Source organism: Indicator indicator, chromosome 28 (assembly GCF_027791375.1).
Source record: "Indicator indicator isolate 239-I01 chromosome 28, UM_Iind_1.1, whole genome shotgun sequence".
Classification (NCBI taxonomy): domain Eukaryota; kingdom Metazoa; phylum Chordata; class Aves; order Piciformes; family Indicatoridae; genus Indicator; species Indicator indicator.
Genome location: NC_072037.1, coordinates 12,938,216 through 12,954,523, shown reverse-complemented (window position 1 = coordinate 12,954,523; position 16,308 = coordinate 12,938,216). Strand labels below are relative to the sequence as shown.

Below are 16,308 nucleotides of genomic sequence, written 5' to 3'. Positions count from 1 at the left end.
GAGGTGTCAGTTGCCTTTCACAAGCCCAGCTGGAGGTTGTCTTGGTGCTGATGCAATCTCCAGAGCCAAGCTCTCAGTGTCCATTAACCTTGGGACCTTGGACTGCTGCTCCTCATGTCGAAGGCTGCCTGTGACCTGACTTCTTGACAGCTGCTGTGCTGCAGCTCCAGCTCCAAGACACTGTGTGCAATTCACAACACTAACTGTTATTCCTCTGCTGCAGCTGGAATAAATCTTAAGTTCTTTTTCACTCCTGGATTCATTTTCAGCTGCAGGAAGCTGATGCAGTTCTCAAGCAGCTGTGCTGCAGCTTTCTGAGCTGCCTTCATCCCTAAAGATTCCTTCCTAACAAGCAGCAGCTCCAGCAGCCTGCTGACAGCACAGCAAGGAAGGCAGCACTCAGCTCCAGCTCAGTGCAGGCAAGCATCTGGTAAACTCTGCTCAGGAAGGGATCTCCTCCCTGCCACACACTGCAGGACAAAGAGGCCTTGGGGGAGCTTCTTTAACCATCTCTGCTCCTCCTCCTCCTCTCGGTGCTGTGCCTGGAAAGCTGCCACTCAAGGTGGCTCTCTTCCAGCTGGCAAAGGCTCCAGGAGAGCTGCAGAGGGACTTCTGACAAAGGCAGCTAGTGAAAGGGTGAGGAGTGATGGCTTCTAACTGGGAGAAGCTGGAATGAGGAGACACTGAGAAGAAATTCTTGCCCAGGTGGGTGGTGAGGCATTGGAACAGGTTGGCTGGAGAAGTTGTGGAGGCTCCAAGCCTGCAAGTGTTAAAAGCCAGCTTGGATGAGGCCTTGGGCAAGCTGGGCTAGTGGGAGGTGTCCCTGCCCATGGCAGGGAGTTGGAACTGGATGAGCTTTCAGGTCCCTTCCAACTCCAACTCTGTCTCCATGCAGCACCTGCAGCCTCCCTAGCACTGAGAAGCCAGGCTGCAGCTACTGGCCTGGTTCAAGTGGGGCACAGCTGCTGGCAGCACCTCCCCAGCAGTCAGTCTGTGCTGTTGTGCTGTGCTCCAGTGATGCCCAGGGACAGGCTGCTGCCTGCCCAGCAGGACTTTGCCCTGTGCCAGCTTGGCTCTCCAGGGCCAGGCTGGCAGAGCAGCACTCCCTGCAGCCCAGGCTTTCAGCGACAGCTCCTTCACTTTGAGCTTCCCCAGAGCTGGGAAGGTTCCCCACAGAAGGATGAATCCAAGCAGCAGTTGCTTGTACTATGGGAGGAACAAAACTGGGTCTCAGTGCCTGCTCCACTCCTCAGCTGCTTCCCCAGGGGTCAGACCTGCCCCCATGTTACATTCTCCTCACTTGCAGCTGGATCTCTCCTGACCCACTTTCGAGTGGCCCAGAGCTCCCCAGTCCCAGCAAGCCAGGGAGGTCCTCAGCTTTGGAACCACACAGCAGGAGCAGAAGCATCACACCTGGGGCTGGTTTCAGGCACAGGATATTTCTTTACCCAGCTGCAGATGTCCTGTCTGCAGGAACAGAAGAGAGACTAAGCAGAGGTGGTCTCCACCCTTTGGACATCCTTTCTGCGCCCTCAGGGCATATCCTCTAGAGCTAAGAGATAATGAAACACTTGCTACCAGCTACGCCAGGTGCCAGCAGTGGTGCTGCCTGGCACCCAGAGCAGGACTGGGAGCAGTTCCTGCTGCAGGAGCCCCAGCACAGCTCAGCTGAGCTCTGCTCTTGGTGAGAAGGTAGCAGGGAGCAGTCAAAGGTCACAGTTCTCATCTCTGCTCTTTTCCATCAGCCACTCACTTGCTGTAAGCAGGTCAAGCACAGATCAATGCCCCAGTTCCAAGCACTCTTTGCTGACAGATCCCAGGATTGATCCCTTGCACACTGCACAACTCCAGAGCTGCACAGCTGGAGCCTTCCTGGCCTTTCCTGCCCTTGCAGAGAAACCTCTAGGTGCTGCCACTGGAAAGGTGGAGGGCTTCCATCAGAGCCTGCAGTGCCCACTCAGTGCTGCCCCAGAGGGAGGAGGAGATGAGGAACAGGGCTTTAAGTGGTCTTTAGAAGGAGACATTTGATGCTCTTGAGCACACACAGCTGGGAAGGCTGCCTGAGTGTGATTAGCAGCCATACCTGCAAGGGCACTTTGCACTCTGAGCCTCAGCTGCTTCCCTTGCAGCAGACCCCCAGCAGACCCCCAGCTCCCTCATCTGCTCCCTCTGAACTCCAGAAGGGAGAGCCCTGGACACCTGCCCTCAGGCACAGCTCCAGACCCCAGCACAGCTTCACCTGGGGAAGCTCTTCCTCAGCAAGGAGTCTGTGCACCACTAAGAGCAAATCACTCAGTGCAAGAACAGCAGGAGGCTTCCAAGAAACATTTCCCAGAAGAGGAAGAAAAAAAGCCCCAATTTATTTTGAATGGAAACTGGAGTGGACACCCTCCCCCCTCTGCAGCCCTGCTCTGGAGCAGCAGGGCTGACACTGCAGGAACTCCATGGACACATTGCACAGTGATTACTTCTCTTTTCCTAATGCCTTTGGGTGTCTCCCTCCCAGGCTCAGAGGCCCTGGGTGTGATGTGAACAGGACCAAAGGGAAACCTTCACAAGCTGCCCTCTGAATTCTGCATGCAGGTGAAGAGGAGAAGCCTCTTTGGTATTAAGATTCAACCTGGAAACCTTTCCCACCCAGTTCCACCCTCTCCACAATTGCCTTTCACCACTCACCAGGCATTTTTCTCCCTCCTAGGCAAGCACACTGTGAGCAACTTTATACATAAAACACAACCCAAGGCAGGAACCAGCTGCAGCTGTGGGCAGCCAGGGACTTTAACTCACTCCCCTGCAGCATTAGGTCTGCCCTCTGAAAACTTCTCACCCCAAAGAGGCTCAGATTCTTGGTCTGACACCACAGGAATCCAAATTAAAGCCCTGTTTTGGGACAGAGAGTGGCACTGCATGATGCTGGAGAGAGGACTCAGGATTTGTATGATTAGAGACCCCCCCACCCCTTACCCTACTGGAGTCAAGGAACAAAGACTCACATCCTATTTTTCATGCACAAACACAGCCCAGTGAAGGTTTTCACAGGCAGGAACTGGGATTAAAACTCTCAACCTTGTCCAGGGATCACCCCCAGCAAAGCAAACCCAGCTAAAAGGAGCTCAAAGTCTCAGTTCTCCTGTAGAGGCCAACCAGGTGGTTCTGACAACAGCCACACAGTCTGAGGGTCTTCAGCACTGCCAGGCACAGCCCCCCAGGCTCAAGTCCCCTCTTACCTTGGCCCCAGAAGGAGGCTGAAGCAGCTGGGAGCTGTGACAAGTGACAATAAAAACACAGAGGCACTGCTGCTGACTCAGCCACCAGGTCAAAGCAAAGGCCCTGGCTTCAAAAGCCCTTCCAAGGGCAAGGTCCTGGTGCTCCACTCCAGGCTCAGGCCCCGTCTGCTGCTTAGCAGGTCATGGCCATGAGGTGTTAGAAGTCATAGTAATAATCCAGCTTTGAATCCACAGTCTTGCAGCCCTTGTCTGAGTAGATCCTCTCCTCCCTGGGGAAGTAGGTCATCTCCTCAGCTATCCTGCTCAGGATGTCCTCCTCCACAGCATAGCCTCGGGCCTCAGCCTCCACCCTCACACACATTTTCACATGTCTGTACTCCAGGGGCAGGAAGGGCACAAAGTAGTCAATCAGATTCCTGTCAATCAAGGTGCTGTGCCAGAATCCACCTGCCAGGGCAAGGAGAAGGGCAAGTGAGTGTCCTGCAGGCCAGCACTGCCACGGGGGTGAGCAGAAGGCCAGGGGGGACTGGTTTGGAGCTGAGGGACAGCAGGCTTAGACTGGAGCTGAGGGACAGCAGGCTTAGACTGGAGCTGAGGGACAGCAGGCTTAGACTGGAGCTGAGGGACAGCAGGCTTAGACTGGAGCTGAGGGACAGCAGGCTTAGACTGGAGCTGAGGGAGAAGTTCTGCAGTGGGAGGGTGGTGAGACTCTGGCACAGGCTGCCCAGGGAAGCCTTTCCAGCAGACATCCTGTGTGAGGAAACCTGCAGGGCTGGGGGCTCAGTGTGTGGCTCCTGAATAGCTTCCCAAAAGCTTCTAGCAGACTGAGCAAGACAGGCTGAGTGTGATGGGGCCAAGAAAGCGTCTCTCCCCCAGTAAAACCTTTTATTGGTTAGAATATTTTTTTCTTTTACCTACTGCAATTCCTGGCCTCACTCTCAGGCTGTGTTTGCTTTTGGCAGGTCAGCAAGTGCCCTGTGCAGATCTGTCTCCCCTGGCATGCAACCTAGCAGGCAGCCAAGCTGCACACTGAGCTCCACGACCTTCACCTCATCTCAACAGCTGACTGCAGCCCACAGACTGCACCAGGGCTCCTTACTAGCTGGAAACTGGAGGCCACAGCAAGTAGAAATCTGCTGTAAGGCCACAGCTTGACACAGCTCCTGCCTTTTGTGGCCTCTCCCCCCAGGAGCCCCCCCAGGCTGACTCACTGTTCTTGTTGTTGAAGACAGACACAGAGAGGGCATTCTGGATGTCTGTCAGCTGGATGTCCTCCCTGCTCCTCCCCTTCTTCCAGAAGTCCAGAGCCACCTCTGTTATCTTCTCAGCTCCTGCATTGCTAAGGTCAAGAGAAAACACAGACCAGAGCTGGAGACAGCTTTAACAGGCACTGAGTGCAGGGCAAAGCTGAGGAGCCAGCTGTTACCTGAGGAAGATGAAGATGGCTTGGCGGTAGGAGACCCCATCCAGGAGCTCATAGTAGTCCAGGAAAGGTTTGATGGAGTCAATGAGTCCTGCATGCATCTTATCCATCTCATCAAAGATGAAGAGGGACCTGGGGCAGATGCTCACATTGCCCCGAATCCATGACTGGAGCTGGTCCTGAGTGGCATAGGAACAAAAGCTGAGGCAGAGTTTGTGCTGGGGACAGCAAACAGCTTCTGGAGCTCTGTCCTGGGAGGCAGCTCAGTGCTGGCATTTTAACAGCTTTAGCTTCTGGACTAAAAGGTGTCCAGAAAGCTTGGAAAGCTTGGTCCAGGTGATCCTTAGGGTCCCTTCCCAGCTGGCACTCTGTAAACACAGCTGGGACAGAATCTCAGGTTGCTTCTGGAGCATTTTCAGACACCAAGAGACAGGATGGGAACTTTCTATTCACAGCCCAACCAGTCCTGATGGCTGTGAGGATTCACCCAGACAATTCCCAAACTGGCACAGGCTACAATTTACTGCACAAAGCTGTGCCAAGGCTGATGGTGCCAGAACACTGATAACTCAATCCAGCAGCCCCTGCTCTGACCCCTGCCCACTCTTACCTTGTAGAGGTTGATGCTGTTAGCATGAGGGAAGTGTAAAGTTGCCACAAACTGATGGACATATTTGCTGTGCAGGCCTCTTTTGTAAATGCTCTCAGCCACTATCTTACTGACAAAGTTTTTGCCTGTTCCAGTCCAGCCGTGCAAGGAAAGGGCAAGAGGCTTTTTGGCGTTGGTGTTGTTCAAGAAGCCCCTCACGGCCTTTACGACCACCTTGCTCACCAGGTGCTGCCCGAACAGCCTCCTCTCCAAGTTCTCCTGCAGCCCTGCACGGAGAGACCACGGAGTCAGCAGCGCGGAGAGGGCTGGCCAACGGCCCCCTGCCTCCGGGGAGGCGACTCCAGCACCCACCCCAGCCCAGGGGACAAGGGCGCGGCCCACGCAGGCCCCAGGGGCCGTGCCCAGCATCCATGGCCTCTGCACCCCACACCCCTCTGCACCCCACACCCCTCTGCACCCCACGCCCCTCTGCACCCCACGCCCCTCTGCACCCCCGCGACGCCATCTCAACCCGCCCCGTCCCGCAGCGCCCCCTCCCCGCCCGGCCCCGCACCGGCGGCAGCGCGCTGGTCGTGCCGCTGCAGACAGCACTCCCTGAAGTAGCAGTAGAGCCGCGGGTAGGAGATGATGCCGGTAAGGGCCGAGGCGGCGGCACCCGCGATCGCCAGCCCCAGGCTGATGGGCTCCACGGCGCTCGCCGGCCTGAGCAGCGGCAGCAGCGCCAGCCCCAGGGCCGCCCGCAGCAGCTTCATGGCCCGCCTGGCCCCGCCGCCGCTTCCGCTCCGTAACGTCACTTCCGGCGGCGCCATCTTGGGTGAGGGCAGAGGCGGGACTGGCGGCCGCCATGTTGGCCGGGCGCCCGCGACAGTGCTGGGCTCCGTGGCGGCCTGGCCGGGTGGTTGGATAGAGCGGAGCTACCCTGCTGCGGGGGCATTAACCGCGCTGCGGGGGCAGCTCTGGAGCCCGCAGCACAGGCAGGGACCTGTTGGAGCAGGGCCGGAGGAGGCCAAAGCGATGTGGGAGGGCTGGAAGGGCTCTGCTGTGAGGCCAGGCTGGGAGAGCTGAGGCTATGCAGCCTGGGGAAGGCTCCAGGCAGAGACCTTCTGGTGGTGGCCTTCCAGTGCCTCAACGGGCCATAAGATGAGGACAGACTTCTAATCAGGGTTTTTGTAACAGGATATGGGGCAACGGCTTTAAACCAAAGGAGAGAGATTTAGACAGGATGGAAGGAAGAAATTATTTGTAGTGAAGAGGGTGAGAGCCTGGCCCAGGGTGCCCAGAGAGGTGGGAGATGGGAAATGTCCCATCCTTGGAACCATCCCAGGGCAGAGGCTGGAGCTCTAAACAACCACACCACACAGAGGCAATGCAAAGAGTAAATTGAATTTATTCTGAGTACCTCTGCACCAGGGGGGCTCCAAAGCAGCACCTGGGCAGAGGCACACAGCAGGGAAACAGGCACCAAGGAGCCCAGTCCTTGCTGAAGTGAAAAACCCTTTGAAGCTGCAGCTGCCTCCTGCTCACCATGGAGTTTTCCAGGAGCAGTTTTCCTCTGTGCTTTGATCTTTTCCACAGCAGGGCAGGAACCTCAACCACGTTCACTAAGGGGCCTCTGGGTCTATCCTAGCCCAGTTACCCCAACACAGATGTTGAGCTGGTCAAGCACACAGGGACAGCCACCAATTAGAGTGACAGATGTGGAGTCTGACAGGCCAGCTGCAAGCCACAGTTCCCAATCCTCCTCACCAGCCTCCCCTCAGCATCCCAGCCTCACACTGCACAGCAAATGCCCTTGGCAACAAGCGAGAAGTCACAAAGTGATGTTCAGGCAAACTGGCTTGAAGCCTTCACAAGACAAACAGCACTGCTGCTGGTAAAGGATCTCTGCAGGATTTGACCCCAGCATCCACAGCACCTGTGAGCTGCTTCCCCAGGCTCTGCAGGGGCAGCAGTGGGGGCAGTGCCTGTCTTGTTCCAGGTCACTGACCCCGGGTGTGGATGGGGGAGGAGCAGGAGGTGCAGGGCCATCAGTAACGTCTGTTCATCTTCTTGAACTTCTCGTAGTGGTAATCATCTGTGGCCTTCTCGTTCAGGGGACGCTTGCGGTTCGGGGGAGACCCTGCGAGGGGAAGAGAAGGGAAGGTGACCTCCTGGCCTTCCAGGGGAGACATCTCCTGCACTCCACCCCTTGCCCCCTGGCTTCCAGTGCTGCCCAGCTCCTGCTGTGGCAGCTTGCACCCAACCTTTGGCAGCCAGCTCTGGTGACACATGGTGTCTGGTGTGAGCTTTGCTGCTCCACCCTTGGCCATCTCTTGGCATCCTTCACCCACAGGGCTTCATGTGGCACCCAGGAGGTGTGCATCAGGTGCAATACCCCCTGCTGGACTGGGATTGCTCTGTTTCTCCCTCTCTCAGGACACCCAGAGACAGGAGGTGAGAAGGGCCAGGTCACTGTCCTGGGCAAGACCCCTGCAGGGCTCCAGGGCCTCTCCTGGGGCCGTTCCAGAGCAGCAACTTACGCTCAGGCTCTGGCCTCTCCGTGTCCCCCACGCGCAGCGGCCGCGGCTTGGGCTCCTCCTTGTTCCTGCGCACTGGAGCGTTGAGCTCCTCGTGGTAGACTGGAAGGGGAGTCACAGAAACACACAACTGTCACAGCTGGAAAAGCCTCTGAGCCCATCCAGCACCACCATGGCCACCAAACTGTGGCCCCAAGGGCCATGGCCACACAGTTCTTGAACCCCTCCAGGCATGGGGACTCCACCACCTCCCTGGGCAGCCTGGGCTGGGGCTTCAAAACCCCTTTGGCCATCAAACTATGTCCCCAGGTGCCATGGCCACACAGTTCTTGAACCCCTCCAAGGATGGGGACTCAGCCTGTTCCAATCCCTGCCCAGTCTTGCAGGGCAGAAATTGTTCCTAAGGACCATGACCTGCAGCAGTGCTGCTCAGGGGGATGCCTCTGCATGGCAACAGCACCAACCAAGCCTCAGGACAAGCATCCCAATTCCCCAGGGATAATTCAACACAGGCAGGCTGGAAGCCAGCACATTTCAGGAGCAGTTTCAGTAGAAGTTGCTCAAAGGCTCTGGATTGCCTTCGAACACAGAAATGTGACCCCAGACCCATCAGCAGTCTGCCTCTCCTCCAGGTGGCTGCACCATGAGAGGCTCTCCAGAGATGAATTCCTACCTCCTGCCCAGCACGGTCCAGGTCTGCCTGACCCCCTGCCTGCACAGTGGATCCTCTCAGGCAGGAAGCACTGTGTGGGAGCACAGGCAAGGCAGGCACTTCAGCACACCTCAAGACACAAAGCCTGGGAATTTCTGAGGTGGTGTCAGCTGGGGGTCCTGCTCCTTGCTCAGGGCTGGGAGAGGAAGGCCCAGGCAGATGGGCTCTGTCTGAGCACCCCAGACAAGGGGAGCAGGCAACTGCTTGTGCTGCTACAGGAACTATTTCCTCCTACATCAGCTGCTGTCTCAACAACTGCTGCCTCTCAGAGGAGGACAGGGCACAGCTGGGGCACGAGAGCCATCTGAGACTTACATCGGTTGTGCTGCACATAGTTGACAGCCATGTTGGTGGGAACAAAGGAGGTCTCACTGTCCTTCTTCTTATTCTGCTGCTCTGCCAGCAGCTTGGCCTTGGCCTCCTCTGTGGAGATGATGTTCTTGATTTTTGCACTAGAAGAGGAAGAAAAGTACTCCTTGAGACTGAGAAAGGAAGGGCTGAGTGGGTAGCTTTGGGGGTACCAGCACAGCTGTGGTGTCTGATGCGCTCTCTGGGACAGGAGGCACTGCCATGGAGACAAAAGCTTTGTTTCAAAGGCCAAAGTGAAGCTCTCACCTCCAGTGCCTCCTCTGTCAGTGCAGGGCACAAATTATTCCTCCAGAAAGGAGGATTAGCAGACCTAGAATTTGCTAGATTCAAACATTCAGAGCCTGGGATGGATCTGCCCTGCAGCCCCAGCCCTGTGCTGTGTGCTGGGTCCTGAGCTGATCCCAGCACAGAGCCAAGCTGGGGCTGCCTGACCCAGCCACAGCCCTGCTCTGCTGACCACCAGCTGCTCCTCCTGGGCGTTCAGGCCACAGCTAAGACATCTGGGAGCCACATACTCAATTCCTAGGTCCACTTCAGGAATGCCACTCAGCATCTGGTTGGAGAGCATCTCCTCAGTCTTCTTGGCAGAGGAGACTCTGATGTTCTCCGGCAGTTCGTACAAGGAGTCCTCAGCGTTCTTCAGCTTCACCTTCTGCTCCTCATTCTCCACAATCCCCTTCCTCTTCTTCAGCTCAGTCTCAATGTACTTCATCCTAAAGAGCAGCACACCAGGGACACACCTCAGTTAGCTCTGCTTCTGTGGCAGCACTGCTGGACACAGCTGCATCACTGTCCCGGGAGCTGGGGGAGAGGAATGAATCATCCAAACAACTCCACAGCATCAGCTGCAAGAAGCAACTGTCCAGGCAATGCTCAGACCTCCAGGCTCTGCCACACTCAGCAGCAAAGGCTCCCACTGGTACTGAATGCCACCAGAGTGGTGCTGGGGACACCAGAACTGGAGGCAGGATTGGAGGTGAGGTCTCAGCAGAGCAGAGTCCAGGGGCAGAATCCCCTCTCCTGCCCTGCTGCCCACACTCCTGGCACACAGCTGCCTGCTGGGCTGCAGGAGGGCACTGCTGGCTCCTGGAGAGCTGCTCAGCACCCAACACCCCCAAGTCTCTTTCTTCAGGGCTGCTCTCAGCCCCCTCTCAATCCCAAGCTCCACATCCTAGACAGAACCCAGCACAACTCACATGTCAGCATCCTCATCCCTCCTGTTGGTCTCAGCTGAGAAGGAGGTGCCCAAGTTCAGATCTTCCTCCTCATTAATCCTAGGGGGAAACCACAATACCTTCAGGGCTTTCATTTGGATTTGGAGCTGGGTTTGAGGGGGTTTTGTGTGGTTTGTTGGGTTTTGGGGTTCCAGGGTTGACAGTAACTGGGCCAGACTGCACCATGCTGAACTCCATCTGCTGCTGCCTCCCAAGCTGTCATTTCACAGCAGTGCAGGAAGGGATCTTCAGAGCTCTCATGCACCCACCTGTCCTTGCCTCTTTCTTTCAGCTTCTTCATGTCCACCATTCCCCCAGATTTTATCTTGAATGGGTCATCCTGTAAAGAAAGGAATAAGGAGCAACCCTGAAGCTCCCCTCTAGTGCTACCCTTCAAAATCTGTGTCAAAGCAGAGGGCACATTGAGCTGTGGCATCAGTTCTGCCCCAGGCCAGCCTCCCACAGCTGGGCCACACTGATGTTCTCACATCACATCTTAGCACTGAGGCCACCCAAGGCTCCAGCACTTACCACAAGTGTTGCTTCTTCTTGCAGCTTCTCTCCCACCAGCAGAGCTACAGCACTGGGCAAGCAGATGAAGAAAGCAAACACAATTCAGTGGAAGGAGGCAACCCTGCATCTCCTTCTCCTCCTCTAAAGCCAGCAGATGGTCTCCCACTGCATTAACACAACCTGCACAGACCCTCCACATGGCCAGAACAGCTCTCCCTGTTCTGGGCAGACAACTTCTTAGTGCCCTATACAGAGTGACTAACATAAGGGACACAGTTCAGGGCTAGTGCACATTTCAGTTGCCTCATCAGCTCCTCAACAGCTCCAGGTGAGTGGGGAATGAGCATGGATGAGGTGTGAAAGTGTCCACTTTAAACCCTGAGTGTGGCACAAAAGTAGAATCATTGTAGTTGGAAGAGATGACTTCAAGCCCAACCCTTAACCCAGCACTATCAGGGCACCACCAAACCATGGCCCTCAGCACCACATCTCCACAGCTTTGAAACCCCTCCAGGGATGAGGACTCCACCACTGCCCTGGGCAGCCTGGCCCAGGGCTTCACAACTCTTTTGGGGAAGAAATTGATCCTCATGTCCAACCTAAACCTGCCCTAGTGCAACCTGAGGACACTTCCTCTTGTTCTATCACTTGTTCCTTGGAAGAAGAGACCAACTCCCAGCTGGCTCCAGCCTCCTTTCAGGGGGTTGTAGACAGCAATGAGGTCTCCTCTCAGCCTCCTCTTCTCCAGGCTTAACCATCCCAGTTCCTTCTGCTTTACCTTCAGGAATTCAAAGATGTTTCATGGTAAATCCCAACCTGAAATCTTTTCCCTCCTGGCTAGGACACAGAACAGGCTTTGCTCACTCTAAGCTGATGTGGCTGTGCCAAACTCCCCTTCTTCCACCCTCAGGCCTCAATGCAGAGGCTCCTCTGTCAGGAGGGGCTTAGCACTACCCAAGGTGTAATGGAGGCAGATGACAAGAGAGAATTCCCCTGTGCCATCACATCACTGCAGATCCCACAGCTGCACAGCCCTGGGGCCATGTCCCTTACCTCACCCCATTGGGTCGCTTCCTGAGGCTTTGAACTTCTTTGGCTTCCTCAACTTTTAACCTGAAGAAGGAAAAAAAAAAAAACAACCAAACCAACACTGGACTCAGTGCTTCCTGTTTTGATTTCAATTAATTAATTTAGTTTTATTTTCTGCAGTTAGCACAGAATCTTCTGGGGACTCAACCTTCTCCCTGAGGAGCCTGTTCCAGAGCCCTTTGAGTGAACGTCCCCTGGTGCAACTTGAGGCCAGAAGGTCTCCTCTCAGCCTCTGCCTGCAGGCTGAACACCCCCAGGTCCCTCAGCCGCTGGTCCCCAGAGCCGTTCTGCAGGTACCGCACTCCATAGCGGTGCACCAGGATGCGATGTGACGCAGTGCTGCCACACGACCGTTACCAGGACCAGACGCAGCACTGCTGCACTACCGCAGGCCCGAGGTCCCGTCCCGGTCCCCGCCGTACACCCCGGGAGCGACAGGCCCGGCCGGGCTCTCCGCCGGCTCCCCACGCACCTGACCTCCTCCGCGACCTGCTCGTCCTCCTCCTCTTCCTCCTCCTCGTCCCTCCGCCGGCGGAAGCACTTCTGGCCCGGCATGGCACCGGCTGCTCCGGTCCCCCCACGTCAAACCGACCCCGCGCCGGGCGCGCTGTGACGACGTCACGGCCCCATGGTGACGTCACAACGCCGCGACGAAGCCGGGCGGCACCTCCCCTCCGCCAGCGCCGCGGCCGGGCAGGAGCCGCGGGTCGCGATCCCGCCTCTCCCGGCCAGCGGCGGCTCCTCGGGCCGGGCCTCCTCCATGCTGTCCCGAGCAGCCAGCTGTCCTCCCGCTCAGATCCCGGCTCGGTCACGAGGGTCGCTGCACTGACCGCGGCCCCGGCTGGCTGTCACGGCTGCCCCCGGGAGCGCTTGTCCGCCGCCCGGCTTTTAAAGCCCGGCCTGGCCTCTCCACCCCCGGCTGCGCCTCGTCGAGCTGCTGCCAACCTCAGCGCCGTGTTCTCCGCGCCAGGCCGTGCAGGAGGGGGGGATCCCCCCTCGGCAGAGGGGTTCGCCCCTCCAGAGCCACCTGCTGGGGGCTGAGCGCCGGGCGGGGCCCCTCGGGAACGGCCTCCCCGCAGGGGCAGCGCCGCCGCCAGCGCCTCCTTCCCTTCCACCGCGCCCCGCCCCTCCCCGCCGCGACCCGGCCTGCGCCTCGCCCGCCGCTCCGCCGCCGCTTCTCCGCGCTGCTCGGGGTGCCGCGGCCCTTCCCCGCCCTGCGGCCTACCCGGCGGCCCGGCCTGAGGCACAGCCCCGCGGCGGAGCGGGGGCCGGCGGCGCCCCGAGCATCCTGCAGGTGAGAGAGGGCCGCGGGCGGGGGGTGGGCGCGCCGGGGGCCGCTCCGCCGTGGATGCGGTGCTGTGGGGCGGGCGTCCGCACAGGGCCGGGCATGATGCAGCAGCAGCGGCCTGGGGGCTCCGGATCCGCCCCCGCCGAGATCCTGCAGTGGCCGGGCAGGGGGCGGCCCTGCAGCTCTCCAGGGCCTGGTGCCTTCCCCGGGGTGACAGCGGCCCCTGCGCCCCCCGACCCTCCGAGTGAGGTCCTGCGGGGCGGCCGCTAGCTCGTCCCGCCCGAACCCGGCGGCGTGTGCAAGGATTTGCTGTTCGGCTTCACTCTTTGCAGCTGCAGCTCTGTTAGGACAGGGCCAGCTGTGTTCTGGGGGTCTGCTGTGCCGCAGGAGCGACGTAGCAGGGGGAGAGTGAGGTTCCCACGGGAGCTTTTCCCTTAACATGCCAAATCTCTGGGCACGCTCTCGTGTTGTGACCTGCAGCAATAAATCCGTGCTGAGCCCTGCTCTCTTCTGCCTGCTCCATGTGAAATGCTTGGCTCCCAGTGCCCGATGTGGTGCAGATCCTGGCTCCCAGTGCCCGATGTGGTGCAGGTCCTGGCTCCCAGTGCCCGATGTGGTGCAGGTCCTGGCTCCCAGTGCCCGATGTGGTGCAGGTCCTGGCTCCCCAGTGCCCGATGTGGTGCAGGTCCTGGCTCCCCAGTGCCCGATGTGGTGCAGGTCCTGGCTCCCAGTGCCCGATGTGGTGCAGGTGTCCAGCTAAGCATCAGCAGTGCCTGGCTCCTGGCTCTTCCTTGTCAGCAGGCAACTCAGTGAACGTTTCAGTCTCCGGTATCTCCAGCGTCAAATGTTGCTGAGCACAACTGCAGCTACTCCTGTGGCCTGGAGGCTTATGCAAGCTGAGGGAGCAGAGCTGGCAGTTGCTTCGTGGCTGAGCAGTGTGAGGATTTCTTTCATTCCTCCACACTCCTCAGCCCCTCACTCTGCATGCCTCAGAAACGCCTGCCAGCTGCTGTGGCCACGGTACTAAACCACACAGCTGTGTGAAGCAAGAAGCCCCAAACCCCGAGGCAGAGCCAGGCTTTGGCTGCAGCTTCAGGCACTGAAAGTAGGTTGCTGTGGAAGTGTTCTGACATGTTTGTGTCTGTGCTGCCGTGGTGGTGCTGGAGAGAGACAGCCTGAAGGACCTGCTCTGAGGTAACTTCCCATCACACAGAGTCCCTTGTGACTGCCCAAGTTCAGCTTTGTGGCAATGCTCTTGTGAAGTCCCTCATTCCCTGGGCAGCACCTGAGAGCTGGGGGTGCCAGCTGAGAGCTCTGAGGGCAGCACCATGGGCAGGCAGGGGTTGAACACTTCCTTCTGAGCAGCCACGACTCAAACCTGTCCTGATGTGCTCAGCCAGGGCTGAGAAGAGGCACAAATGTAGTTTTCCCTGTTTGGTTAAAAGAGGGAAGCCCTGGGTGGGCAGATCAGCATCCCAGGGCTGGAAAATCTGGAGGCATGGCTTTGCTTTTCAGGGGTGGTCCAGAGCAGGAGTTAAAACCATGCCCAGCCACGAGGCACAGCAAGCTCCAAACCCAGCTCCCACTTGGCTTGAGCTGGTGAGGATGGATGGCTCTGGAGTTCAGTTCAAAACACTTTTCTGTTGATTAGGTTTTCTAGGAGAGGGGTAAGAAGCCAAGGAAGGTGAAGGAGCAGACATGGCATGGATGCTGCTGGTTGGTTTGAGTTGGACCAGCTGATGCCTTTGGGAGAAGGATTTGGTTTGCAGGGAGGAACTGAGAGCCTGGAGGTGTCCCAGTTTTCTGTGCTCCTCAGTGGTTCTGTGCTCTTGTCACTTGTCTTTGAAATCACTGTGCTGCACTCAGCTCCTGTGCTGCTCTGCAGCTGCACAGGGCTGCTTGGTTTGCTGAGCCTCTCTCTTCCCAGGCTGGTTGAGCCTCTCTCTTCCCAGGCTGGTTGAGCCTCTCTTCCTCCTCCTGATCTGCTGGCTACAGCCACTGCTGTGTTTTCTAGCATGCAAATACAATTCCTTCCCCTCCTGCTCAAAAGAATGCTGGGAAAAGATTGCTATAAGCTCCTCCTTGGGGGTTGTCTCCTGCCCAGGCAAGGTGCCAGGCAGCTCCCCAGACAGGTGTTGCTGCTGAGGCTTCTTTGCTCATTTGTTTCCTCCCTTTCTCCCTGCTGTCAGTGGTTCAGGCCAGACAGCTCTGGGAATTCTTTCAAATGTCTTACAAAGGTGACAGCAGCAGAGGGTGGCAACCTTGCTGCTGGGCTGTTAACCTCATCAGAGCTTTCCACTTGTTTTTTTGGTGACTTGGGCTCCTCAGAGCTGCTTCCATTCCAGCAGGAAGAGTTTGGCTCTGGAGCTGGGTGGTTAACATCACTTGTCCTCTTTTTCTGTTCAGCAGCTACAAGTGAGGTCACTTAAACTATGCTTAAGCCACACAAAACTCCTCAGCTCTCCTAGGGCTGCTGCTGCTGCTGCTGCTGAGGCAGGCTGAAAGCCTTTGATGTCCCCTGTGGCTGCCCATCAAAGCCTTTATTGTGCACAGAAGCCTGCAGCTGTGAAATCCTCCACACTGGTGCTCTTGGGGTGGCATGGGGTGGCACAGGGTGGCACAGTGCTGGCACACATTGCACAGCCTCTCAGAGGTCTGGGCCTCCTCCTGTTAAAAGTCCTCCTATCAAGTGGTTAATTCCCCAGGGGCTGAAGCCTGATTCTCTGTGTTCCAGAGCCCTTGGTGCCCCTTGGCCCAGCTCCCCCTACCCCTGCAGCCATACTTGGAGGTGTGCTGAAGCCATACAGTGAGTGTGAGGATCAGATCAGCACAGCATGAGCAGCAGGAGGCCCCTCCACACCACCTGCTGAACCCTTGGGCATGGGCTGCAGTGCCCTTTTAACCTCAGTTTCATGCACAGCAGCCAGCTGGGTTTGTATCTGCTGCTGCTGCCTGTGTATGCTTGGCAGGAGGGAGGCAGCTCAGCTTTGCTCTCCCCGCTGAGCAGGCACAGAGCACCCCCTGTGCAGGAGGGAAAGTGGAGCTGAGCAGCCCAGTCCTGTTGAGGGAGTGCTGGAGGGACCCAAGGGCAGCTCTCTGTGTGAAGCAGGCAGGAGTTAAGGGCAGGCTTCATCTGCTGCTGTAGGGCTCTGCACCCTTCAGAGATGCTCCTTGGTCCAGGCAGCCTGGGAGGTGAAGCAGAGGGTGGTCAGAGTGTCCTTGCTGCAGGGCTGAGCCCAGGTTTAGATCTGTTTTGATCTCTGAGCCTTGCAGGTGGATTCTGTAACCCTGACCACACAAACCATGATGAGTTACCTTCTTAGAACCTGGGAGAGCAAACCTGACCT

The 16,308-nt window shown here is 57.6% G+C and overlaps 2 protein-coding genes across 2 annotated transcripts; both read right to left on the bottom strand.

Moving 5' to 3' along the window:
* Positions 1–3,366: 3,366 nt before the first annotated feature.
* LOC128976311 (torsin-1A-like) lies at positions 3,367–6,012 on the bottom strand. Its single transcript, XM_054393502.1, has 5 exons — positions 5,814–6,012; positions 5,261–5,526; positions 4,654–4,829; positions 4,439–4,566; positions 3,367–3,674 (listed from the first exon to the last, which is right to left on the bottom strand). Exons 1-5 carry the CDS (start codon positions 6,010–6,012, stop codon positions 3,424–3,426), a joined length of 1,020 nt encoding a protein of 339 aa, XP_054249477.1. The 3' UTR covers positions 3,367–3,423.
* A 1,214-nt stretch (positions 6,013–7,226) lies between these two features.
* On the bottom strand, positions 7,227–12,228 carry C28H9orf78 (chromosome 28 C9orf78 homolog). The gene is made up of 9 exons (XM_054393503.1): positions 12,146–12,228; positions 11,638–11,697; positions 10,603–10,654; positions 10,341–10,411; positions 10,054–10,131; positions 9,373–9,570; positions 8,804–8,940; positions 7,780–7,878; positions 7,227–7,379 (listed from the first exon to the last, which is right to left on the bottom strand). The coding sequence occupies exons 1-9, from the start codon at positions 12,226–12,228 to the stop codon at positions 7,288–7,290; spliced, it is 870 nt and encodes a 289-aa protein (XP_054249478.1). The 3' UTR covers positions 7,227–7,287.
* Positions 12,229–16,308: the final 4,080 nt, after the last annotated feature.

Excerpts from the sequence above, each read along its gene's own strand:
- LOC128976311 (XM_054393502.1), bottom strand. The coding sequence starts at position 6,012 with ATGAAGCTGCTGCGGGCGGCCCTGGGGCTGGCGCTGCTGCCGCTGCTC. Across the intron at positions 4,567-4,653 it reads GCCATCTTCATCTTCCTCAG|CAATGCAGGAGCTGAGAAGA; the intron begins GTAACAGCTGGC and ends TCTTGACCTTAG. Across the intron at positions 3,675-4,438 it reads TGTCTTCAACAACAAGAACA|GTGGATTCTGGCACAGCACC; the intron begins GTGAGTCAGCCT and ends TTGCCCTGGCAG.
- C28H9orf78 (XM_054393503.1), bottom strand. The coding sequence starts at position 12,228 with ATGCCGGGCCAGAAGTGCTTCCGCCGGCGGAGGGACGAGGAGGAGGAA. Across the intron at positions 10,655-11,637 it reads AAGCGACCCAATGGGGTGAG|TGCTGTAGCTCTGCTGGTGG; the intron begins GTAAGGGACATG and ends CTGCTTGCCCAG. Across the intron at positions 9,571-10,053 it reads AGGGATGAGGATGCTGACAT|GATGAAGTACATTGAGACTG; the intron begins GTGAGTTGTGCT and ends GCTGCTCTTTAG.